Genomic DNA, 27,566 nt, shown 5'->3' on the forward strand with positions numbered 1-27,566 from the left:
TGATTAGTCTGTGAAACAGTAAAATGAAGCTATTTCTTGTTTTTCGACTGACAATAACAGAATCAAAAACGAGAATTTACCCATTTGCCGTTTTTCAATACTGGATTTTGAAATGAGAATCTAGTGAACAGAAGGTACACGGACTCAGCTTGGGAAACAGAGACTTCGCAAGGCTGTAGGCCGAACAGATGGGTATATATAGGAGAAGAAATCAATCCTTAAAACACAGGCAGAACCACCAACAGGGGCAGGAGTGACAGGAACCCAGTCAGGGTGAGTTTCAGTGATGGAGTTGGGTTAAGGAAAGGGCCAGTGATGCAGCCCAAGGGTGCTGGGTCAGCAACGGAGACCAGGAGCACTGGCTCAGCAGTGGGGACAGGCCAGGCGTGCACTGAGAAGCTGGCTGTGGAGTCTTCCATTGGACTGACACTGGTTGAGCAGCTTAGAGACCTAGCACAGGAGGAACATTCCATAAAACCGGCACTGGAGCAGCTCTAGGAGCAAACAGTGGAAGAACAGCTCTGGAAGCCAACACCAGAGCTGCACAGGAAGTTAGCACTGGAGGAGCAAATGCTCCAGCTAACTGTTTTTCCCAGTGAAAGCTCTGTTATTCAATAAAAATCACACTCCAACACTGCAACACTCAACTTGACAACGTCCTCTTGGTTGGCTGGAAAAAAAATGGCAGGAAATGGGTGCCTTGCGAGGGCCACGTTTTATTGGTGCAGAAGGGGGTGGCAGAGGGTCAGGGGATTTCACATAGTTGTAGTTTTTTATGCTGTGGGGGACCAGGGACATATGATCTGAGGCAATTGCAGTGAGGGACTTAAGGCCTACTCAGTGGACGGGGCATGTCATGAACATGATCCACCAAAGTCACAACATTTATAAGGGCTGTAGCTGAGATGCTGATCATAGCACTTTCACTGGTGTATTAAAAAAACCTTAGCTGATTCTTAGGCTTTCCTAAGCCATGCGTGAAGAGAAGTGGCATAAGAAGCCATAGAGGTAGCTTTCCCTGAGGAGACAGAATCCGTAGAATGTCCAATGTGAGGCTAAGCAGAAAGAAATAAATCCTATACTGACATGGATTGTTGTGTTGTAAGCCAGTACGACTTGTGAGTGATGATCATCCTGGTCACTGTGTGACAACTATTCCACCATCACAACACCTTGTTTGATGTCTGAGGTGATCGGCAGCAGTCTGAGTTGCAGTTGCAGCCACCGGTGGTACAGAGGTATGAAAGGGGAAACTACATCAAACAAGGTGTTGTGATGGTGGCACAACATGGCCCTAAATACCTCAGTGCCGTTGCTATCACAATGTATTATGGCCCAGTTGTGGAAGTCTCCAATGTTTGCATCTGCCAGTGGGATCCTGATCCACTTGAAGCTTTTAGATTACCCATCAATGGCTTGTGATCTGTGATGATGAGTAAACTTGGGCAAGTGTCAATAGCCAAGATGTTTCAAAAAATGACAAACATACCAAACATACTAAAGAATGAGCCAGGTGACACTTCAGTGGCTTTCATTTGAGGCCACATACACAATGATGTTGCTGAGATTAATTAAACATTCCTGTGAAGTTCCATTAAGTACTAGAAATCTGGAGGGGCATTAATGCTTGTGGTTCTACAATGCTTACATAAAACTTAATACAAGCCACACTTGTACTGCCACTGTCAATGGAAACAGGAATCACTATTTCAGACCGAGGGGGGGCAGTGACAAGGGATAGAGTGATAGCCGTACACAGCATTGGAACATGGTGTTGTGAGGTGAGAAATGCACAGTAATGTCCTACTGTTGGAAATGTGCATGAGTTACAAAGAAGTTTTTGTTGTATTATATGAGAAAGTCTTGTCCCAAAATCACAGGGTGACTGGAGGTGCACATATGAAAACCATGGGACTAGGTAATGTCACCAATATGTTGCATTCACCAGGGCCATAATAAAACTTATCATGTCTAATAAATGTCCAGTCACTGAGGAAATCAGTTTACTAATGGGTTAAGAGGCCAGGCAAGGAATAGTTTTACAGCACCCAACAAGTAATCAGTTAGAGACCAGAACTAGTGTCTGATGGTTAGAGTCTGAGAGAGTAATATGGAACTTAAGGCTGGAGGGATGGATCCAAACCAGTCACAAAACATTGATACATTGCATAGGTCTGTGACTCTGGGCCATATTGGTGAAAACTATCAGCCACTAACTCTAGAGTTACTCTGGAATACGCCTATGAGGGCAGGCATACAAGTGTGTTTAAAAGTAATTGAAAAGGGGGTTTCTCCTATATATATATATATATATATATATATATATATATATATATATATATGGGTATGGTAATATTCACTTGCTGAGGTAAAATTTGTCAGTATGCAAATTAAGGGTCTAGCTACTAGTAGCTTTGCTTTTTCAAACTGTGTGGATTAAATATCAAGATCAACATCACAACACAGAATCCTTAAACTAAATGGGTCTACTCCCTCGCAAACAAAGGGAGCAGTAAGTTCACTTTAAAATGGAATTGGTGAGTGCATTGTCGCTGTGTACGGTGCAAACAAAGGCACATCAAATTTAAATCCTTCATTATTTAACAGCAGCTTTAGAAATGAAAAACAATCCCAGCATACCACTTTGACAGTTACTAGTTATTGCCCTTCATCACTTATGCCTCAAATTTTGTAGACATCTGCTTATCTAACGTTTCCCTCTGGAATCAATTTTTTGAGTTTGGTGATTGTTATTTTTCTATCAAAGTTGTTTCTCCTAAGAGGTGATACTTGGGTTGCAACAACTGTTTGACATTAATATTGTCCGTAATAATGAAAAACTCTGGCATTGAATCTTTTTACTGATTACTTTGTTTGATGGCATCTGCATTCCCTATTTACATCACTTGATTGAAAAGAAAACACATATGACATAGACTACAGTACAGGGTTATGCATGACCCAAAAAGTTAAAAAAAAATATGAGAACATCAGCATCTGTAGAAAACACATACAAGCAGACAAGCTCAGCTTGGTGAATAAGTGCTAAAACCATACGAAACTGTGGAATGTAATGTAAAAGTATGCTATTTTTACTGTGTGTTTGGCCTCCTGCCCACATGGAAACAACACTTTAGGTCACTGATAATTTAGTTTTTGAAAAATTCCCTGCAGAGTGGAGCGTTAAAAAACATCATCTAGTGGACAGATGTTTTTAAAAATGCTGACATCATGGCTATTGTTGCTCCTCATGTGGTGACCATTCTTTAAGACACTGCATGTCTGACAGGGCTGTTTCTTTTTGCTCAGTAATCACCGATTTAACTGAAAGATGTTACCAACCACTCAAACTAATTCATTTATTTTCACTTAAGCATTACAGGGAAATTATTTGAATAGCAAACCAAAGTTCTTTTAGAATCAAACTACCTCCAGCCCTTTCTGCTTCACTTTTACTCCCATTTAGTTGGGGTAGTCCATAGTGGTTTCTTTTATTTTTTTCTTTCATTTTCTCATGTTACTAGTTTTTATATAGTTTCACCCCTTAAAACCCTATACTTATTGCATACTAATGCTTGTTATTCAGTAACTACAGGGACATCAGTGGTTATAGAAGTGTAATAAAACCTTTGGCCTACTGATGGGCCCTGGCCAGTTAACAAGTTAATAGTCCATCATGAGGCTGTACTCTTGGCATGCTTAACTGTTTTGGGATGTCCTTGTGAGTGTTTAGAGAGTAATTGGGAGTCCAGTGGTGTAGTTGGATTTGCAGATTTTATGATTTTTTTCAAAATATGCACTGTCAGAAGGAGTCGCCGGCCTCCTGTGTGAATATGCAAGGTGTGTTGACCGTCCATATTCATCATGGCTACATTATTTCCATAGTAGTCTATGAAGAGCACACATCAACTCATTTTTGTCTTTCAGTTTACTTATTTTTGGCAACAAGTGAGTTGATGTAGTATGTTTTATTTAAGCAGAAATTATGTACACATTTGAGTCAAGTAAATTCAATGCACTTTTTTCCGTGTACCTGTCAGTAAAGGCCTGGTCAGAAGCAAGACAGAATAATGGAGACTGGCATGATTCCAAATAAGATACACTACATATAGTACTGGTTTGTGTTTTTATATTTATTGGTTTGAGAAACTTGAAATGAATGAAAAATTTTTAATAACAGTATTACGAGTAAAGCAGTAGTGCTCCATACGCACATTCAGAATTGTTCAGAATTTACTTACATGATGACATATGCAAAGCAAAGGCTATGAATGTCAAATATCAACATTCACATGCAATGAGTTTAATTTATATCACAGTAGATAAATAGTACATCAGTGTTCTAGAGCACTGCTAGAAAAACCAAAGAATTGAATATGTAAAACAGAAATGCCTTCATCAAAACATGCTTCCAATTCAAAGCAATGATTATTATTTTGCTTCTGAATGTTACTCTTATTTGTTTTTTTGAGTTTATTTTCTTTCAGAAAAAAAAAACAATTACTTAACCCCTTTATTTCCTCTGAAAAGTTTAACTATCTTGTTTCTTATTTCTTTAGTTTGTACACCATATATAATAGGATTCAAAAATGGAGGCACAACATAAAACAGGATACTTGCCATTTTCCTGTTTTCTGACAAGTTAGGTAAGCGATGGAGAACAATTATAGAGAGTCCAGAGACCAACAAGATAGCATACACAGCCATATGAGTGCTGCAGGTTTTCAAGGCTTTGGTGTTGAGTTGTTTGTTTTTGCTTGTCACACACATTGTGGCTATCCGAATATATGTTATTAATATTGTTCCAATAGAGGAGGAAAGCAGTACTGCAGTGAAAAAAAGTCCATATATGTTATTGATTGATGTGTCCTCACAGGACAATTTGAACAGTGCTGCATTGTCACAGTAGGGATTAAAAATGGTGGAAGTACAGTGAGACAGACGTGCAGTGAGGCCTATCAGTATTCCCACCAGAACTACTGGCACTCCCCAGGCTGATGCAGTCAGTTTAATCACCATTTTGTTGGTCATGATGGTGGCGTATCGCAAAGGATTGCAAATGGCTACATACCTGTCATAAGCCATAATCATTAGTATAGTGTGCGAAGTTGTAGAAAAGAAATGACAAACATATGCTTGAGTGATGCACTCCAGATAACTGATATAGTGGTCTGAGGGTTCTTTGAAAATGTATCTCAGTAGTGTTGGCACAACAACAGTGGGACCTATTGTATCGTTCAGTGGCAGGTTACAAAAAATGATGTGCATGGGACTATGTAGGCTCTTTTCAAATAAGATCAAGATGACAATGGCAACATTAGACACCATTATCAAGACGTACATCATGAGCAACAAGATGAAAACAGGATAAGATGACTGAGGGGCCAGTTTCAGCCCCTCGATTGATAGAGTGTGGTATCTGAATGTTAGATTCTCCATTGCTGTTCTCTGATTTCTCAAAACCTGTAATAGACAGTTTTCATTAACAGTTATGGAAAATCCACAGTAATGGTCTTTCAGCACAATAAATTATTTGTGTCTGTGTATTATACAGTAGGAACATCTGATGTGTGAATATGTTTCAATATTACTGCAATAGGAAAGGCCATAGTAAAGTGTGAATTATTATTTATGTGGAAAGTATATGAAAAATTCATGAGAATATGGTTTGTTTGACTAATTTAGTCTCAACTTATATTGACATTCAAAAAATGCATATGAATAAAACTTAGTGTTGTGCTCACCCTTCCAACTGAGCTTTAAGTTCAAGATCCTGCTACTGAATTAACACAAGTAATTAGTGTCATTAATATCAGTGTCCACTTCAGCTTTGTCCTTCCAGCTTTCCTACTTAGATCTCTCTTTTTGCTTTCGCTTCAAAGTCTGAAATGCAGTGTGAGTGACGTTCTCTTCAAAACAAATATGAGACAACAAGAATGACTGTCATAGCCCAATGTCTAAAATGACTGTCATAGCACAGTGTCTAAAATGACTTACATGCTGATGAGTATACAAAGATGCACTTTCCAAGCTGCTTGGTCACTAATCATGTCTCATGACAGAGCTGAATGTAAACGCATGAAGTCTTGTACCACTGTACCTCATACCCTCCCCACTGTGATCGTCAGGACTGCCAACATGACTTTCCCTCCTCTAACAAAAAGTGCGTATCCCTTATCTTTTATCTAGTGGGTTTCAGTACTGCTGTCGAGTGAAAGCTGGCTCATAGCAACAGTCTCCATGTATGACAAGTGGCCCCTTGAGTGTGTTTCTTTTTTTAAACCTGCTTAGAATAAAACAATGTAAATGTGTCAAATATTCTAGAACGCTAATATACACCATTCAGAGTTCTTGTGTAACATGGATAAACCACTGTGCACCAACTCCTGATGCTCTTGTTCAGGTCACCTTCTCTAAGGTCCCCTGGTCATTTTCTTGTCACAGCAGTGGTGTGTTTTTTGCCTCTCTTTCAGCAGTGCAAACCAGCCATGGCCTAGACCACTGGACAAGCTCAACCCAGCACACCACTGTCTTACTCATGTTCCTGTTAACTTCCTAAGCACAGCAGACCTCCAGCCATTACCCCCTTTCTTCTGTATCAACTTCACAGTACCCTGGCTAGACCACTGGGGCTGGAACTTGGTCAAAGCACTGTCAAAGAGCTTCTTTTAACACTGTTAGCTGCAAGAGTGATGGGTTTTCAGTGATGCTGTTAAGTGAAAGCTGGCTTATGGAAACAAACTCCATTAATGGCAAATGACCCCTTGAGTCTGTGAGTGTTTTAACAATTCTGATGTATCAGATGTTCTATACTTTAAGCTAGTATACACTATTCAGAGTCCTTGTTTGTAACATGGATATGATTGGCTTTTCATGTTTAAAACTTCAATACATTACCGTACTTTCATTCATTTTCCAGGAAGATCTGTCAGCATAATAAAATCATTTCACTTGATAGAAATGTCTTAGAACAAGTATAAAATGTCTGAAAGTAAGTAAAATAATCTTATAATATTCTTATCTTCACAATAGTGGGGAATGGGGAATATCACATGTATTGACTAGATTTAAGGTAATTTCACTTGTCAAGATATATTTTTTGAAGTGCAAACAGGGTCATTAATATGGATTACATTGTTAATTTAATATTGACTGGCTGTTGTCTAGAACACACTTTTAAAAAAGGTATGTTGCGTAGTAGTAGTTACTACCAAGGCTTTTGCACCAGTTGTAAGAGCCTGTCTGTGTGTTATTTGTAAACGTTATGGGCCATGTGCATAGAAAAATGCAAATGCACTTATCTTGTTTGTGCATATGCAACTAGGCAAAGGCACAAGCCACTAACACATTAACAAAATGTTTCTCATCAGAAAAACACTGTTTAAATTCTCAGGACCAGATGTATGTATATAAGAAAAAAACAATGCAGCTGCAACATAATGTGCTACTGTTTTATTATTGTACCCTACAATAGACTGGTGACCTGTGGATTTCTTGGATTTATTCAAAATTTGAAATATATAACATAATGTTATCAGCAGAGAGAGATATTGCATGTTTATGTGTTTGATTGTAATGTATCAGATTTTATTCTGTCTAACATTCTGTGCCAGAGGTTCTAGCGAAAGGGCAAACTATATTGGTGACCCTTGTGTACTTCCTCTAGAGATGTCAAACGGTTGAGAGTGTAGGCCATTGGTTACTACAGCTACTGAAGGATTTGAAAAGATTACACCTATCATGTTAATGAAGTTTCCACCAAGCCCAAATTTCTCCAGCACCTTCTACAGATAACTCCAGTCTAATCAATCATAAGCTTCTGCATCTGTATCATTCTGTATCTAAGGACGGTATTGCACTGGTCTTCCTGATGTTTGGTCTCGTTTATAATGTGGAATAAACAGAGCATATTATCTGCAGACTCTTGCATATACTTTTCGATCTATAATTTGAGCATCATGTGTGATCTTTCCTTTTTTTTGCTCCTAGGATGATTAGGGCAATGTTCAAGTTTTTCAAAATATCCCTTATCAGCTGTTGACTTTATGGCTTCATGTAGCACTGGCCCAAGAACATCCCAAAAACAGAGAAGTAATTCTGGTGGAATGCCATCAATCTCTTTTTTCTTTTTTGAGGTCTTTAGTGCTACATGGAATTCGTCATGTGTCAGTTGACCAAGTTGTTCTGATTTACTAGCTGTTAACTATGGAAGATGCAGCTCTTGAAGAAACACTTGACAAGCATCTGTACCTAAATTATCTAAAGAAGTATCACATGATTGATGATACTCATACTGTTATTTGTATGGTGGGTTTGTAAGTGAAAATATACACAATTTCCCCACAGCTTTTTAACAGTATGTTGTGTATGTTTTTGGTTGTCAAATGTGGCCAATAAATATATTCAGTATATATTCAGTCCTGGCCAGAAATACTGGCACCCTTGCAGTTTTATTTTTCCAAAGAACTCACAAGTTGACATTAAATAATTTGATTCACCCTAAAATCTCAAAAAAGTGGTATGGGCAAAATTATTGGCACCCTCCACTTAATATTTGGTACCAAACCCTTTGGAAAGAATAACTAAAATCAAGTGCTTACCTAAGCCATGAATGAGTTTCTACAGCTCTTTTCAGACCACTCTTCTTTTGCAGTCAGCTCCAGGTCTCCCAGATTTGAAGGGTGCCTTCTCCCAACTCATCTCATTACTGGTGTTCTATGGGGTTGAGATCTCACTCATGGCCACTTCAGAACAGTCCAGTGCTTTGTCTTAAAACTATTTCTGGATGTTTTTTGCTGCGTTCTTTGGGTCTATCATGCTGACAGGCCCGTGACCATGACAGAGTTAGCTGACAGTAAACTGACATTGGGTACTATGTTGCTTTGGTAGAGTTTAGATGTCATGCACGCATTCAAGGAACCCAGTGCAAAATGAAGTAACCCCAACACATCTGTGAACCTCCTCCATGTTTGATCATAGGAACTGTGTTCTTTTCTATGTTCAGAGAATTCTTTCCTCTTCTTTGGCTTCTCTATGCTCAGTGTGGTACACACAGCACCAAGGTTGACTCACAATTTTCCTATTTAAACTGATTAAAACTGTGATTTCTATACGGCCTACAACTGTTACTTGTCAAAGTTTGTGGATTGCCGTATCATTTGGAAAAACTGCAGGGGTGCCAATATTTCCAGCCATGAGTTAATTACTTACTTACTTACTTACTCACTTACCTACTTACTTATTTACTTTACTTATTATTTATTTATTGTATCAGGCCAAGATTTAGCTATGGTTCAGACAAAAAAATTCCAAAAGCGATTCACCATCGGCACATTAGAGCCTTAAAAACTAGGAGCAGAATTTTAAAATCAATCATGAAAGAAAGAGGTAGCCAGTGCAGTTCTTTCAAAGAATAAGTGGTATGATCTCTTTTTTGTTTCTGTTAGGATCTGTTTTGCTGCATTTTGTATGAGTTGTAGAGGATGGATTGTTTTCTTAGGGAGCCCAGTAAGAAGAGCAATAATCACCTCTGCTTGTAAAAAATTCAAGTTTCTCTGTGTCACTCTGAGATAGAAAAGGCCAAACTTTAGCAATATTTCTCAAATGATAAAAAGCTACTTTAGTGACTCTGTTTACATGTGGGTTAAAGAGACCTTGGAATCTAAGATCACAGCCAGGTTTCGTACTTCATGTTTGATATATGAAGCTAAAGGGCTGAGCTTCTCACAGAATACAGAGAGTTCTCAGTATTTTAGTTTTTTCATTAAAAATATCTGATGCACAGCTAGTTAGCCTGTCAAGAGGGTCTTGATCATCAAACAGAATTGAAATACATAATTGAATGTCACTAGCTATGAAAATTCATATTTATTTACAGTAATTTCTGAAATCTCCAAACGGTTTGCTGCTCTTTTTGACCTGCTAGCTGATCAGTGGTTTATGATGGTGATGTAGAAACAAGCCTGATAGTTCATTACATTAAGCAATCACACAAATAGCGATATGATGTCTGCTATCTTTGTGGTTGTCCACACCACCAATGACCAGCACTTATTTCAGTAATTTCTGCCAAAACAAGTGTTTTGATTATCTTTATGCTAATAACCTTTGTGTCTTACTAACATCACCAATGACCAGGACATAATTCACTTATTGCTGCCAAGAACTGGGCCATGGTACTGATATATAGTCAGAGAGTGGATAATGGGCCTTAGGAGACATTTATATTCTTCCTGTCTGTTCCTTTCTTTTTCAGACACAAACACACACAAATGTGTATCTGTGTGTGTGTATATATATGTGTTTGTGTGTGTTTGTGTGTGTGTGTGTGTGTGTGTGTGTCATTTTTTTTAAATTTGACCCTAAAAAGTATTCCAAAGTAGTTTTTCCAAAGGTTCCTCCAACCTTTGCCATAAATCATCAGATGGGTTTGTCTAGTCTTTGAACTGAAAAAAATGAAAACTTTAGTAAATATAAATTTAAATGTCAACTTTCACCATCGCATTCACAGTCGCATTCACAAATCCTCTTTCTCTTTATTCTGGAATATTGACAGCTTTTATAAGCAGTGGTTACATTTCTGACGAGAGAGAGTACAGTTTAAAATTCAATAACACATTTTTATATTAACTAAAATTGCTTGCCTTGTACACTGTAAAAAATTGGGGTTTTTAAAAAAAAAAAGTGGAGTTATTTGAACTTCAACAATAAGTTGACAGAACATTAAACATATTCTTTTTCGGTTAATTTACAATTCAAAATTCAATTAACTTAAAATTTAAAGCAGAGCAAACTTTTTGAAGTTATATTTTTTAAACAACTTTTTTCTTTTTTTACAGTGTGAGCATGAACCACGACTTTGCATTATTTGTCAGCATGGGGTGCAAAACTATATATGACTCTATAAGTGAGGACTTAACCAAAGTCTAGGTTGAAGACAAAAACTAAAGAAAAAGGAAAAAGGAAATTGCATTTTGCATAGGAAATATCTTATATGAACTTAGTATTTTAATTTTGCTGTATGGTGCTCCAAGGCCATTCATGAAGCAATATTGAACCATTTTTCAGTTATATTACAATATCAGAAAATATTGCTATATGTGAGCAGCATAGACAACATAGAAACAAGCAAATACCACAGTTTAAAGACAAGAACTAGTGTGATTGTCATCATAACAATGTCAAGTCAAACTGGAAAAAGATTCTTCAGTGATGCATGAAAGTCTGTCTCATGGCATCACCTTCTTTGTGTGCAGTATTTTGATCATAACATGTCTGATCTCAGTAGACTGCACTGCATATATGACTGGATTCAGAAGGCCTGGGATGATGTGGAAGAGCAGAGCAGACAGTTTCCTGTAATCTGCATAACCAGGGAAACGGTGCAGTATGATGATGAGAAGCCCAGACAGCAACATGATCAAATAGACCGCCAAGTGTGTGCTGCAGGTTTTCAAAGCCTTGCTGTTCAGAGTTTTGTTTTTACTGGTTAGACACACAGCTGTTATTTTTAGATAAGTAAGCGCTATGCTTGCCATGGACGAGACAAGTAGAAAGACTGTGAACGCCAGACCATATATATTATTAATATAAGGATTCTCACATGACAGTTTGAACAGTGATGCATTATCACAGAACGGATTTGCAATCAGTGTTCCACAGCGATTCAGCCTTATTGTGAGACCTAACAAAATACCCACAAGGAATATTGCCACACCCCAGGCTGATGCAGTCAGTTTAACCACCATTTTAGTCGTCATAATAGTTGTATAGTGCAGTGGATTACATATGGCAATAAACCTGTCAAAGGCCATGATCATCAGTACAGTGTGAGAAGTAGTTGCGTACATGTGAGTACAGAAGGCCTGAACAACACATTCAGTGTAACTGATGGTGCGTTCAGACGCTGGTCTTAAAAGGTCCACCAGCAACCGAGGGATTGTGATAGAGTTTCCAATCACATCATTAAAAGGAAGATTACAGAAGAGAATGTACATAGGTTCATGTAAATTCCGTTCCATGGATATGATCAGGATGATTCCAATGTTGGTAACCATAATGAGCACATAGAAAATAAAGAAGAATAAAAAAGTAGGATACAGAAACTGGTCAGGGACAACAAGTCCCTCCAACTGCAGAATAAGACTGTTGAATGTCGTGTTTTCCATTGAGAAAGGAAAATAGAAAATGTTTGAAATAAGAAGAAAGCAGTTTTGTGCTAGAAAGATCCCTTGGTTTATTAGCACAAACATAAACCAGGGATCTTTGAATATTTGGTGTTTTTTTTTAAATCTCAGTTTCTTTAATTGTTACTTTTAGTGTATATCTCATCTTTTTGCTTCAAGATTTAAAACATATTTTGCTTAGCATTCCTTTGTTGCCTTAATATCTTTGCATATAATGTAATGATAACATAGGTTTATCTCTACAGAAACGGAATTATTAAGAACAAAATGAAATCCTCAAAGTTTTCTCGTGGCACACCGAGTTAGACAATAATGGCACACTGAGTTAGACAATAAAAATATTAGTTGCATCAGTGTTATCAGTGTTATTTCAGTACAACTAACTACAATAAGCAAATCTCAGTTTAATGTCCTAGGGTAAAAAACGGTGTTGTACATGTTACAAAACAGCGAAACAGTGTTATTAGACCCTTGGCCATCCATCCATTTATTAAGATCCTGTTCTGCCCCCAAAGAGCTCAAGGGAGTCTTGATGCAGTGACATAACAACAGTTTGTTGTTCGAAGTTTTACCAGACTGAATATGTAATCAGTAGACCTTTTCAAACAAACACTGTGGCTAAAGTCATGTAAGATCTTCTGTTTCAGTTCCTTGGACCAAATATTCTATATTGTCAATATCACATTGTACATTACATGTATGTATCATCTTAAACATTTTACTTAATACAGACTACTTTTTTTCTACTTTTTTTTTTTTACATGTACAATAGTACATGTAAAAATTTCTAATAAAGTAATGAGTCATTTTATACTGAGCTCAACTTGTTTAGTGGCTCATGATGGGGATGACCTTAGTTCTGAGTTGACATCCTAAAAGTTGATGCAAAGCTCAGTGCATAATGGTGGGCACTATTGTACAGTGGATATAGTTCACTCTCTCACACATTTTGAACAAGCACATGACTGATGGTCATCATAATTTTATTGGTTTGTTTCCCTGTTATTCTTGTGCATGGTGGTTTTGAGTGTTTTTACTTGAGAAAATGTACATGATTCCAGCTTTTTAACAGTGTGTTGTAAATGCGTCTGGTTGTTAAATTTGGCCAATAACTGCATTTGCTCAATCCAAGTTTTAAACAACTATACTAAATGTATTTTCAGTCACATCTTTATGTCTTTGTGCAAGAAAACACAGTTGAGCCAGTACTGTAACAATTTTCATGTGCCTTTACTCCTGCACTTTTTGAATGCTCGAGAATGACAAGGATATTTGAAAGCAAGGTAAACTGTGCAGGCCAGCTCATCAGCTACTGCAAGCTGTAGTTCTTTCCTGGATTTAAAAAGTACTGCAGCGCAACACTATATAGTCTTGCTGTCAACTAATCACTTGAAACTACAAATGGTGTAGCTGAACATTAATATTGAAATGGAGCTGAACATTACCGTTTGTGAGAAGATGACTGACAACTAGGCCATTCAAGAGTAAAGGTCTGTGTGAGTGTTCTTGATGGTTGTAGTGAGCTTCATTTTTATTTTTTTTCATGATACTCACTGAAACTGCTATTTATCAGAAGTAGCTCATATTTTGTCAATATGAAATAAAGTGATGTTGTAGTATCCAAGCTCTAGGTGTAATCTGACGTTGCAGGATTGGAATGTTTAAGTGAGGGGGCCCCTCGTCCAAAGGTCCCTTTCCACTTTAGTTCCAGATGAATGAGACTATTCTAAGAAGGACTATATGTTCCGTCTCCTTTTTCCGTAACAACCACCCTATATAAGCAGTAGGTCATACTGCTCGGGAGGGGACACTTCAGAATTGGCACGGATCCCCTCTCAGGTACTTTATAGTGCTTGATATGATACTGTTTTACTTTGTAATAAACATCTTATACAAGCAAGGCGGTGTCAGCGGAGACTTCTTCATCATCTTCGCATCATCGCTATTTAATAAACAACAATGTTAAGGAAAGTTTCGGCAGTTCATACACGTCAGCATCACTGGGGACATACATTACAGAGTCTTATTTGCAATTGTTCCAGTTAAGTAGTTGTATTCATTTCTAAACTCTCAATACAAGTGGCTGTTCTTTGTGACCTGCAAGCAAATCAGTGGCTTGTGACTACAAGGCCAAAGCCCTGATAAATACATGTAAATAGTGCTGTGATTAACAGCAATTAACAGTCAGTTAGAGAAGCCAGCAGTGGCTCGTCTGTTACCTTTGTGGCTGCTCACGCCACCAATGACCAGCACTTATTTCATTAATTGCTGCCAACAGCAGGTGTTTTGGGACCAATGTTTAGTGTCACAGAGTAGATCCAAGGTGACACAACACATTTTGTCTGTTGATTATCTTTTTTGCTAATGACCTCTGTGAACTACTCACATCACCAATGACCCAAACATAATTCACTTATCGCTGCCAAGGACTGGGCTATGGGACTGATGTATAGTTGCAGACTGGATCATGTCTTATTATTAGTATTATTTGTAGTTATCATCCAGCACCTGGTTTGGCTGATCAGTACTTCATTATGTCAAATTAGGAGTGCTTGTGATGAAATGAAACAAAGCTATTTAACAGCTGAGGGTGTCCTAAAATCTAGAACCAAACTTTGTTCTTCAAACCACTTCCCATGATATCAACGAGAGTGCCATGGATTTCACTTTTTTCTCAGGTTTTTGAACCCCTGGTTTATTTCACTAATTGTGTTTTTAATGATTTATGGCCAGTTTCCCAGACCAAGATTTAGCCTAGGCCTAGACTAAACAGAATTTCCAATTTCCAAACTTGTTTGACCCAGACTACAGCTTGAATGTATTTATATAAACTCTTTAAATCTTTATGGATGTCAAATCTTTTAAGTAAAATGGCTCTTGGTTTGGGTATGGATCTAGGAAAAAAATGCCAAGAATGCAAATAATCTTGAGCTTATGTAGAAAGAGTTTTTGTGGTGGAAAATAGTTTATTTTTAATGGTTTTAAAAACACTTATTTATGTCACAAAGGTAGGTCACAAAGGTCATTAGCAAACAGGAAAATTAACAGATGTGTCTCCTAAGACCCCTGATCTCTCTGTCTGTGTGTGTGTGTCTGTGTGTTTATTTCAGCAGGTAATAAAGTCCACTCATCTCAGAGCCACCAAAAGAGAGACACAAAGGGTCTAAAATATCTTGGGACTTCATTATCAGCTTCCCTCATTAGTTAAAGGTTAAGTATATGATAAACACCAATTAAGTTGTGAATTAGCTCCAGGGGGATTAATTATTATTTGACATGTTAATGCAACACCTCATCTTAGAGCTCATTAACTGCAGTGCTACACTTACTCTTACTCTGTGGAAACAAATTGGCACAAGTGGCTCATTAGGAACTTATTATTGCTCTTTATGTTATTTGCTTGATCAGTATGGTTGGTTAATGAAAGCATTGGGACAAATGTGATGTAAGGATGTTCCTGAGAGTGCTCAGGCTGTGCCTTTGGTGTAGTAAACGTCCTTAATGTCCATGTGTCAGTATTCAATTGACCACATACATATCAACAGACAGAGAGATAGCAAAGGACTGTGCAATATGTTGCATATGTTCAAAAACATCAGAATTTACAAGTCTTTATCAAGACACTACTGATCAGTGTCTGCTGTTTAGAGAACTAACAGAGACAACGTCTCAAGGCCTAGTCCAATAAACTTTAAAATATCTCACTTAGTTTTCAAGCAAAGATGATGGCTTTATGTTATCAGGCTAACAGTTCTACTTATGATACTGTTGGTTTGGCTTTGGCTACTGCTTGCCCTTAATATTAGGTCTTTGGCTTAACAGGTTCTGGTTCCCACAAAAGCCTCTTGATCTATTAAATGACACTATATAGAGCACTGCATAGGGCTCTAGTACCAAGTCGCAAGTACCTTTAGTGATGCACTTTAGTTGCAAGGTGTAACCCTGAAACAGTGTATTTTAATTGATGTTTTGATTCCAATTTTTGGATAAGAATAAGAGAAAAACGTATTAAATACTTTCAGGCACGAGTTGAGCTATTTGTCGTTGCTGTTTGGAAAATTGTGCTTCAAAAGAATGTTCATTGAAATCTGGGATAAACCGTGCCACTTCTAAAGTGTTGAACTGAACCCCATTGAACTTTATTCTTCAGATAATATTAGAGTCATTGTTAATAAAAAATGTTTTTACTGTAGAATACAGCTTGACTGTATTTATGCACAATCATAAAAATAACAGTTTCTGAATGACTCGTGTCTTGGGTGCATGGTTTTTTGAAAAACCCTTTAATTGGTGTTAAATTATGAGATTATGCAGAAGGACCTTTGTCATGGAAAAGAGGTTTTTAATACTTTCAATATGTTTTTTATATTCACATATCTCATTTACATCATGTACAGCTCTTCTAAACATCTGTGAAGTGCAGTAAGATCAAATAGCACTTGATCTCTAGGCACAAGGCCTAGTTCAATAATCTTTCTCTCCTTGTAAGGCAGCAGGATAATGATAATTATGTGAGTAACCTATATTTTGGAATAGGTCCAATATGCATAACCAAACCATTTTAAAACAGCTTTCTTATTTTTTTTAAATTATTAATCACTTCATATGATGATGTCATTAAATCAGACATTGTATGTCTATCAATTTGTTTTACTTGCATTACTGTGAATTCAGAGCTTAAAAGAAACATACATTGTTGGAGCTGGATGGTGCTGTAGGGATTTAGATAAGGTGTATACTGAGCAATACCTGTCTGTTGTGGTCTTGATTGTGCGTGTAATACCTGGCTGTCCAGAGCCTGCCTTGGAATGAGCCCAGGTCATCAGATGATCCATCAGCTCTGTAGGCACACAGCTTTTGTGTGCAGGACAAAAGGAGGGAGTCACTTAATTTTCTTCAGTTCAGCTTATATTTTCATCCATTTTTCTGAGGGAATTAATAGGGTCCAGTTCCCCAGGACAAGTTTCCATCATATACATGTGAGAGAGTATCTGCTTTGATATTTGTGATTCTGAGATCCTGAGATTATAAGTAATCTTGAAATCAAAGCACATAAATAGGGTCGTCCTTGCTTGCTTGGAGTTCACTTTCTTGGTGGTTCTCATATAGTTCACAATGTGATGGTCAGTTAAGACCAAAAATTTTCCTTGAGCACCCTCCAGCCAGTGTCTCCACTCTTCACTGCTTAAAGTTTTCAGTTCCCCACGTTGTAGTTCTGCTCTGCTTGTGGAAGTTGGAGAAGTAGCACTTGAATAAGGTTTATGTCAATTTTCTTAATTTTGGGATAACACCTCAGAAGCATTCATCTCCCCTTCAGACTATGGACTCGGATCAGGATGCTTGGGGGTGGGGTGAAATGCTCCTTGTGTGAGATGGAAGATGGCAGCAGCAAACTTTGAACAGTTCAGTTTGTGAGGTTCACCTTTCAGGAGTGAGCTGAGGGAGGCTGTAATGAAGCTAAATCCACAAATTAATCCACAGTAAAAGTTGAGTAAAAAATCCAATAAAACATAAGAGGGCTTTCATTGTTTTGAGAATCAACAGAGATTTTTCTCATTCATGCTTTCCACTTTGGAGCAGTTATGTACCTGGGGTTAGGAGATGGCTGTTTGAAAGAACTGACTTTTGTTAGCTAATATAGTGGACATGCCTAACATGTTCTGGAAGATGGATTTTTTAAGCCATATGACATCACCAGGTACTCATAATAGCTGTTGGTGGTACTGAAGGCCATCTTCCACATATCTCCTTCTGGGATATGGATGTGATTTTACATACTACAGTGATTCACACCTCTAGTAGTGCTCACCCCTGAGCTGCCTGATGACCACTGACCCAGGGAGGAGGGGGTTGAAATACAAAAAGAAAAACACTACAGAGGCAGGATTGGTCTTCGAGCCTCTTCTATGTATTCCTTACAGTTTTGATCTAATAAAAATTCAAAATCATTACACATGTCAGACATCTTTTAAAACTCATGCAAAAACTGTGTCGATCACTGGTGTAAAGCTCTATCATGGGTCACTGGTTATGATCTTGGAGGGCCAGGGTCCAGCACAGTTTGAAGATTTCCCTTTTCTAATACACCTGTTTCATCCTGGCAATTAACTGATGAGTTGAAACAGATGTGTTAAAACAGGAAAAGCATCAAGCCTCTGGACTCTGGGCCTCAAGACCCAGAAAGACTCTAAATGAGCCCACAGTCAAGATTGGATAAGGTGATAATCAGTTATTTGCCAAAGAAAACAGTTTTGAGACATAATTCACAAGAGACAAAACAACTCTGCATATTTGCCAGAATGCATTTCTTTTAAGAGTTAATTGTGTAAATGCACTCTTTATGTATGTTGCATGAAAATTCTATGAATCTGTTTTGTGAAGTCAGTGGATTATTCTGTTTGCAGGAAACATTTTGCCTTTTAAAGGCATTATCTTGTCATTTTGTAAGAAGGAGAAAATTGATTGATTGGCATGTATGCTGAGATGATGATATTTTTGCTGTTGTGCCCAGAGGATTTGTCCACAAGGGCTTGAATGAAAACAGACTCTCAGGGACTATGTCTTACTTGCAAGACAGAAATAAAAGCCAGTGTAGTGTGGAGGTGGGACAGAGAGTACTCAAGACTACTTGTGACACATATTATTTAGTTAGTGTACTTTTTTACCCTCATTTATTCACAAGGATGGCATTGAAATAGCATCCTTTAGGTTCAGCTCTTGAAACTTCACAATTTTTGTCTAATTCAAACTAGTTAATCATATCTCATGCACGCTAACTACTCTAGCATTTCATTGCTTTTGCGCATGGAGTCTCTCGACATCCCTCAGACTGGCATCTTGCCCACCTTCATCATGGGGGTTATTGCCTACTGCTTCATCCTCACCTGCAACCTCACCATTTTACTGACCATTGCTCTGGACCACAAACTCCACAAGCCCATGTATATTCTCCTTTTCAATCTTCCAGTCAATGATCTGATGGGAGCTACAGCTCTTTTTCCACAGCTTATTGCCAGCATTCACCTGCAGAACCGCAACATCTCCTTCCCAGCCTGTGTGTTCCAGGCACTGATGGTCCACCTCTACTGTGGCGGAGCTCTTATCATCCTTACTGTTATGGCTTATGACCGCTATGTGGCCATCTGCCAGCCACTACATTATCACACTGTCATGACCCCCCGCAACCTGAGGAGGATGACTGTAGGCATATGGGTTACTGATGTGGTCTTGATAGGGGTTTTGTTCATCATGCTGACCCCTTTTAGCTTCTGTCAGAATCTTATTGCTGATATGTACTGTAACAATCCCTCCATTATGAAACTGACTTGTGAGATCGCCGCTGTCAATAATGCCTATGGACTGTTCCTGTCTGTCTTTCTACAGGGAGTATCTACCATTGTGGTTATATTCACCTACATTCAGATTCTAAAGACCTGTCTGCTCAATAAGCAGGCCGACACTAAAAGCAAGGCTATTCGGACCTGTGCAACACACTTGGTAGTGTTTATTGTGTTTCAGGTCACCACAATCTTCTCCGTTCTGTCTCACAGATTCAGTCAAGTGTCCCCCTATCTGCGGAGATCTGTGGGCATGTCCATTTTAGTTTTTCCTCCAATCCTAAATCCACTTATATATGGCCTCAACACTAAAGAAATAAGAGAGAAAATAATGTTTCTTTTTATCAGAAACAAAATAACCTTCACCAAATGAATTGAAGAGAAGATGCATATATTTTTTTCCATCCTTTGTTTGAAATGTTAATGTTTATTATGTAATTCTAGTGTAGATCAATAATAGAACATTTATCAAAATAATAATGATGACTTTTAGTAAATGTTTGTATGCAAATATGCTATTCTGCTTAATGATATGCTAATTATTATTTCATATGTTGGAAGAAATAGAGACTTTAAATGTGACGCTCAGTTCATAAGAAGTTCAAGTTCACAAAATAGTAACTTTGAAGCACACAGTTACTTGACAAAGCTGAATGGGAGGCATGATATTGGCCTTCACTCAAATGTACAACCTTTTGGGCTTGTAAATTTTAATTAGAGATAAATTGTTGCATACTTCTAAAGTGTGGATTTGAATGTTATTTTTCAGCTGAGATAATCCTGCTTTTTTGCATCCACTGTTCATAACAATTCAGTAAAAAAAGTTCTTCCCACAAGTCCAGAATCACTGTTTTTAATAATATAAAACCATTTTGTTGAAGATACATATATAAAATTGTTCTCCTATAATACTAACACTCTATAAATCTAAAGGCTTCAGTTACATTAAAGGAAGCTGTGAAAAATAAAGAAGTGTTAGATGTTTGCAGAATGATGAACAGAACCGTGGATGTTTCTGTAAGGGCAATTACACCCTTTGTACATCTTTAAACAGTAGTATATGTGGGTATGCATTTATTTTAAGTTAACTTAAACTGTCATAAAGCAGCTGGTACAGAAACATTCAAGGAGGCTCTAAGTAAGCCCATTTGCAAGGATGGTTAAACTGATGCTCCTAAATGCGATGACTAAATTCTAATTGTTTTAATGAATGTATAAGATGTAGACAAAGAAATAGCTTCTGTGCATTTAAATCCAAATAAAAATAAATCCTATGGCATGCTCTTGCTTGTTTCAGGCATGCATTTTGCATTGGTTCTATTGTGACTATCAGTCTTTGCCTCAGCCACTCTATCCACACCAGTGTTAGGGGAAGCACGGAGCAAACTAACATTACAGTATTACAGTAATGTGATTATATTTCTCTAAAACACAGTAGTACACAATACAGTATGAATTATAAAATCACACTATAGTTATTGACTTAATAGGAATTGCATTACTAGCGTTACTCTTATGTCTCAGAGCAATCTCAGTTACACACAATGAATTTCATTTGTACAGTCACTTTATATTTGTTATCCGTGCTTGTTCCTGTATGTGCTTTGCAGACGCATGTTTACCATGCAACAGCTGACTGCAAAACTCTATTTGAGAACATGAGCAATACAAGTGTGGGAAGCACTGTAAACACAGCAAGCAATCTGTCGAAGCATCTAACCATACTAATATGAAACTGATAGATAAAAATCCCCATGCTGCAGAAAATAGAGACTCATCCTCAGCTACACAGGCCAGCCTTGATTTTCTTTCAAAAAAAAAGTTCTGTAAGCTTTATAAAGAATTTATTTTGTGTTATCTGGTGAGTAGATTCTGTTTTTATTGTTTATCTAGTATGACTGACTTTGTTTAGATTAAAGTACTTTCCTATTGGTCCAGATGTGTAGGGCTTTTAGAGAGTAATGTAGAAGTAACATAATGAGTAATTAGATTACATTTCCTGTTTTAATAATTAAAGTTATTACATTTTGAGAGAAGTAATTAGTAATTTATAATGGATTACTCTTTTGAGTAACTGCCCCAATGCTGGTCCAAACACAGGAACACAGTTTATCTGAAGTATGTATAAAATATGCTGCAATGGCTATAGCTTACAGGATTTTGTCAGTTACACTCTCACTAGGTATTCGCAATGAGGTGTATATACACACACACAGGTATGGGTAGCAAACTTTTATCAAGCAAAACGCTATCTAGGGACTATTCACCAGTCGCAAACAGTTGCCTACTCTACATACAATCACAATAATGAGCTTTTTTGTGTAGTTGCTGTTGGACTAAAAGAAAGTTTGTGAAGTTCATGACCACATTTTCAAAAGTTATTCAGTTTTTTTAAGCATTTAGTGGCAAGTTAACAAGATTTCACTGCATGTTTGCTGACAGGCATGCTACTGTCCTTCACATGAGTCTGTTTTTGTTACTGCACCATTCTAATATTTGCCTGCGCTGACATTTCACACAAGTTTTGCATGTCAGTCAAAAAAGCCCTTCCTTTCAAAGTAGATCATTCTAGGCCACATTGACTCATGAAACATAACAGACTTTCTGGCAATTGTCCAAATGCCTTGCAGTTTCAAGTATTCCCTCCATCCATGATCAAGCAAATCCTTCTGGGCAGGGTGGGTTGAGGCAAGCGATAGCTGAAATTGCACATGGTGGTGCAGGGGTTGGCAACCCAAATGTTAAGAAGAGCCATTTTGTCCTTTCAACAAAAATCAAACCAGCTTGGAAGTCACAACAGTTTATGTTCGTTTCACCATCATGGCTGTATGTATGTCTCAGCATGTGCTAGTGTCCTAGTATAGTCCTAGTATAAGACCATAGTATAAATGAAAATACAGACTTGCTCTGCTCTGCTTTAAGCTTTAGCTCAGCTGTAGCTGCTTTTCTCACATTTTTGGCAGAAACATTTTACGGAAAAGTGGAATAGTTTCTTGTAAAATGTCTCTTCACGTTCGTTTTTTTACGAGGCTGAAGTCAGCTTCTCATTTGCCAGCTTCTTGTTTGGTGTTTCCTGCACACCAATCTGTCCACAAAGCCATGGATGGAAATACTCTCTCAGGGTCAATGTCCTACCTGGATAACAACAATAAAAGCCTGTGTAGTATGGATGTGACATTGGATGGTGTAAACTGTCTGGGTACAATACTCATGCTAGATTTTATTTAGGATTAGTTAATGTACTTTTGGCAAGAAACTCTAATTTTGTAATGTGAAGACAGAATTTTTCTGAGACTCAAATGGCAAGAAAAATGGCACATGGGTTACTGATGTGGTCTTGATAGGGGTTTTGTTCCTCATGCTGACCCCTTTTAGCTTCTGTCAAGATCTTATTGCTGGTATGTACTGTAACAGTCCCTCCATTATGAAACTGACTTGTGAGATCGCCACTGTCAATAATGCCTATGGACTGTTCCTGTCTGTCTTTCTACAGGGAGTATCTACCATTGTGGTTATATTCACCTACATTCAGATTCTAAAGACCTGTCTGCTCAATAAGCAGGCCGACACTAAAAGCAAGGCTATTCGGACCTGTGCAACGCATTTGGTAGTGTTTATTGTGTTTCAGGTCACCACAATCTTCTCCGTTCTGTCTCACAGATTCAGTCAAGTGTCCCCCTATCTGCGGAGATCTGTGGGCATGTCCATTTTAGTTTTTCCTCCAATCCTAAATCCACTTATATATGGCCTCAACACTAAAGAAATAAGAGAGAAAATAATGTTTCTCTTTACCAGAAACAAAATTAGTTTCACAAAATGAAACATGCAAATATATTATTCTGTATATTCCCATGCAAAAGTACTAACCTTTATTTCACATGATACTGAATGAAAGTGTGCTTTGAGGACAATTGATGTTCTCTGAAGCAATGAAAGATTGGTCACCTTAAGCTATTTAAAAAAGCTACAGTCTCTTTCAAAGGTATTAGAATGGCAAGGTCAATTCTTTTGGTTTTGCAATACACTGAAAACACAGAATTTCAATATTCTTTTTCTGATATTTACGTGTTAAACAATTTAGAATATGGTACCTTTGGTGGCAGACCATGCAGTTTTGATGATGAAAGTAATGGAACAGATAGTCTCGAAGTGAATTAAATAACACTAAATTAAAGTAAAGAACACTAATATTTGGTTGCATATTTCATATTTGGTTGCATCAAGCCAGCGACCCACTGACATCACCAAACTGTTGCATTCTTCTGTGATGCTATTCCAGGCTTTTAATACATGACATGGGGCCCTGCATGTGGCCCCAGTTTCTTGACTGACTGGGGTCCCCCTTCAGGAAACCCACACTAAGCCCTCATATGAGGCCCCGCATGTGCCCCCAGTTTCATTACTGACTGGGGCCCCCCTTCGGGAAACCCAAACTAAGCCCTCATATGAGGTTGCCACCACAGGAGCCCTGACATGAGGCCCCGCATGTGCCCCCGGTTTCATGACTGACTGGGGCCCCACTTCAGGAAGCCCACACAAAGCCCTCTAATGGCATGTGCGGGTACCCAGGTTAGGGTCCTATGCTGGCGGCCTACACTAAGCTCTCATATCAGGGCTTATGGTGGGCTGCTAACATGGGGGCCCTAACATTGGGGCCTGCATGTGGCCCGGTTTTATGACTTGGTGGGCCAAATGTTTAGTCCACATGTGCCCATCATTTCACATTATATGTAGGTAACCCACTCTTAGTGCCCTGTATAATGGCTAAGTGTGGGTTTGGCTGCAGTGGGGCCATTACCATTGTCAATATATGTAAACATTACCTCAACGTTATGATGTAACTTAATATCTGTTCCAAACGTTGAATGTTAAATTTGCTCAAATATAAACATGACTACAAATAATTTTGTTTATTAAAAATCTTTATTCTGACAGCATCCTAATAACCAACTTAAAAATTCAGCAGTTACGTGTAAACTACAATCAGGATCCAAAGCTTCCATGTGAGTGTGAGGTACACAACTTCATGCTGCAGACGAATGCCCAGTGTCCAGAAACTTCTATCCTCAGACACTTTCTATCCACACAAACCTCAATCAAACACACACTCATAAACACTGTGGAGGACAGGGCCTGCTAATATGAAAAATAAATAAAATAATGAAAAAACATAAAAATAATCATACAAATAAGTGTAAAAACAAGTGCACATATAAATAAACAAATAATTAAAATTTGACATTAACGCCTTAATCATTATTTTCAGTATTTATTACTCAATTTGTTTATTTATGTTTTTCATTGTCATTATGATGATGAGGGGCTTTGCACACACTAATAATTTATTTATTATTTTATTTGCTTTCCATATTGGAGTCACATTTTGTCTCATTTTGGAGTCACATCTGGCAAATAAATTTCATATTAAAGTGACTTACAACAGTCGCTACTGTTTTTTTTCCACTAGACTATGACAAAGTGATGTGGTGGCATGCAGACTTGAGCGCAGGGAGGTATATGAAAATACAATTTTAGACAGATTTATTCTAATATTGTTGTATTTTTTACGCAGACCTGATTTTAACTATACAAATATAATGTATATTTAAGCCCATTTCTCTTGTTGCACGAACCAAGAATAGACTGAATCTAAAAATGTTCTACTAAATAATTACAGTGCGATGTAATGCAACTCTCAAACTGAAGACAATTATTTTTTAGCTAATCCATAAAATGTGTCATTATTATCATTGTTATTATTACTGTTATTATCCAGAAACGGACAACTATGCAGGCTACCTTCATCTTTTCCTTCTGGTTTTTGCAGCCAGCTTGTTAAAAGGGCAACTCGACTGTAACCATCAAAACTATCTCAATATCAAAACATCTCAATAATCCTAAAGATATATGACTTGGTCATCATTAATCAAATAAAATATTCAAATGGTGCCAAAAACTATGTAACAATAGTTTCTTTTCATTCTATTTTTTGTGGCAAAGGTCGCAATTTGAATCGATGTAAGAGATTGGATTGCTGAAGAAATTTGTTCAACCGGGAGTGACTTTAACCTCCCCATTCCACCTTAAATGATATAGCAATTACATTCTGTTTCCTATACATGTACCAGTATGAAACTGCTGCACTATTTAAGGTGTAAAACAAAATTCAAATAAGTAACATGGCAAATACAGCAAGCAGTAGGTGGTAAAAACAGGGAGTAAAATATAAACATAGCTAAAGTCATACTTTTCATTTTTACGACTACAAACTACATTTATCTTTTTCAGTTAAAGAACCAAGTTCATAAATTGTCAGTTAGCTTACTAACTAGCTAGCTAATTTAACCTAACGAGGCTATCCAAGGAATAAATTTAAACTTACCAAACTGTCTTTGTTAAAGTCTTCTCTAAATGCCATTTGCCTCTTTAAATCATCACAAGGAAAACACTTGTTTATAATAAAAATTCTATTTGGCTGTCTGAGTGTTTTTACACTTGCTCTCTTTTTCCCTCAGCTTCTATTTCCACAGTTTAGTGGTTACATCGCTATGCAGCTGCAACCTTCATTTAATCATTTATTTTGGCCACACAAGGTTCTTAAAGGAACAGGCTTTTAAAGGCTAACTGTTATCATGAGATTATTATCTTTCAGGTTTTTTTTATTATTTTTAATACAGAACACACAGGCAGAATGGGGCACATACAGCACACCAAACTCAAACAAATTATGTTTATATGTTGGATTATCTGTGCACTAGCTGCTGTGTACTGACCATTCAAATCCTGTAAGGGCACACCAGGGGCTAAATGATGTGGACTCAGTATGGAGTAACCCCCAGTGGGCCTATATTAGGTTATCTCTGGTGTACTGCGGTGCACCGCCCACTCAAATCCATTGAGGGCCCACATTAGGCAAAATAATGTTGCCCCAGTGTGGAGAGGCCCAAAGCGGGCCTGTGTCAGATTATCTGTGGAATAGCCCAGTGGTGTACTGCCCAAACAGAAACGCTTTAGGGCCCACTGTGGGTTCAGTCATACAGGGTTATCTGTTGGCTAGCCCTAGCCCACGTAACCCACAGATAGCCCTCAATGGGCCCACATGGGTATGTTTCCATGATTATCATACACCAATCAGGCATAATATTATGACCACCTCCTTCTTTCTAGGCTCTGTACTGGTCTGAGTGGATCAGACACAGCAGTGCTGCTGGAGTTTTTAAACAGTGTCCACTCTATTAGACACTCCTACCTTGTCAGTCCACCTTGTAGATGTAAAGTCAGAGACGATAGCTCATCTGCTGCTGCACAGTTTGTGTTGGTCATCCTCCAGTAAGTCATCCATCAGTGGTCACAGGACGCTGCTCACAGGACTCTGTTGGCTGGATATATTTGGTTGGTGGTCTATTCTCAGTCCAGCAGTGACACTGTGGTGTTTAAAAACTCCAGCAGCACTGCTGTGTCTGATCCACTCAGACCAGCGCAACACACACTAACACACCACCACCACATCAGTGTTACTGCAGTGCTGAAAATGATCCACCACCCAAATAGTACCTGCTCAGTGAGGGTCCATGGGGGTCCTGACCACTGAAGAACAGGGTAAAAGGGGGCTAACAAAGTATGCAGAGAAACAGATGGACCACAGTCTGTAATTGTAGAACTACAAAGTGCACCTATATAGTAAGTGGAGCTGATAAAATGGACAATGAGCATAGAAACAAGGACGTGGTCATAATGCTATGCCTGATTGGTGTTTAGCTGACTAAGAATAATGTGGTGATATGGGTGGAAAACACTACATGAATTAAAGCTGTACTGTTGCATAGGCTCAGCTACAACTTAAGTGTTAATTTGAACATCAATCTTTGGCTACGATTTTGCTTTTTTACATTGTTCATTGTAAAGAATTGTTTGTTTTACGTTACATTTCATATAAAGACTTACAACATCATTACAAACCTATGGAAGAGCATTAAACTTTCCACCAGAGGGCAGTGTCGTAAAACAAATTACCTCATATGCTCAGCCCACACAGAGCTACACT

The 27,566-nt window shown here is 37.9% G+C and overlaps 3 protein-coding genes across 3 annotated transcripts; 1 reads left to right on the plus strand and 2 right to left on the minus strand.

Moving 5' to 3' along the window:
- Positions 1-218: 218 nt before the first annotated feature.
- Positions 219-5,439, minus strand: LOC118820571 (olfactory receptor 13H1-like). The gene is made up of 2 exons (XM_036588930.1): positions 4,505-5,439; positions 219-450 (listed from the first exon to the last, which is right to left on the minus strand). Exons 1-2 carry the CDS (start codon positions 5,437-5,439, stop codon positions 219-221), a joined length of 1,167 nt encoding a protein of 388 aa, XP_036444823.1.
- Positions 5,440-11,228: 5,789 nt separating this feature from the next.
- LOC118820099 (olfactory receptor 52D1-like) lies at positions 11,229-12,191 on the minus strand. Its single transcript, XM_036588231.1, has one exon. It carries the CDS (start codon positions 12,165-12,167, stop codon positions 11,229-11,231), a length of 939 nt encoding a protein of 312 aa, XP_036444124.1. The 5' UTR covers positions 12,168-12,191.
- Positions 12,192-18,989: 6,798 nt separating this feature from the next.
- Positions 18,990-23,999, plus strand: LOC118820572 (olfactory receptor 51E1-like). Its single transcript, XM_036588931.1, has 3 exons — positions 18,990-19,769; positions 23,016-23,129; positions 23,871-23,999. Exons 1-3 carry the CDS (start codon positions 18,990-18,992, stop codon positions 23,997-23,999), a joined length of 1,023 nt encoding a protein of 340 aa, XP_036444824.1.
- The last annotated feature ends 3,567 nt before the right edge of the window (positions 24,000-27,566 follow it).

Source organism: Colossoma macropomum, unplaced genomic scaffold, assembly GCF_904425465.1.
Source record: "Colossoma macropomum unplaced genomic scaffold, Colossoma_macropomum, whole genome shotgun sequence".
Classification (NCBI taxonomy): domain Eukaryota; kingdom Metazoa; phylum Chordata; class Actinopteri; order Characiformes; family Serrasalmidae; genus Colossoma; species Colossoma macropomum.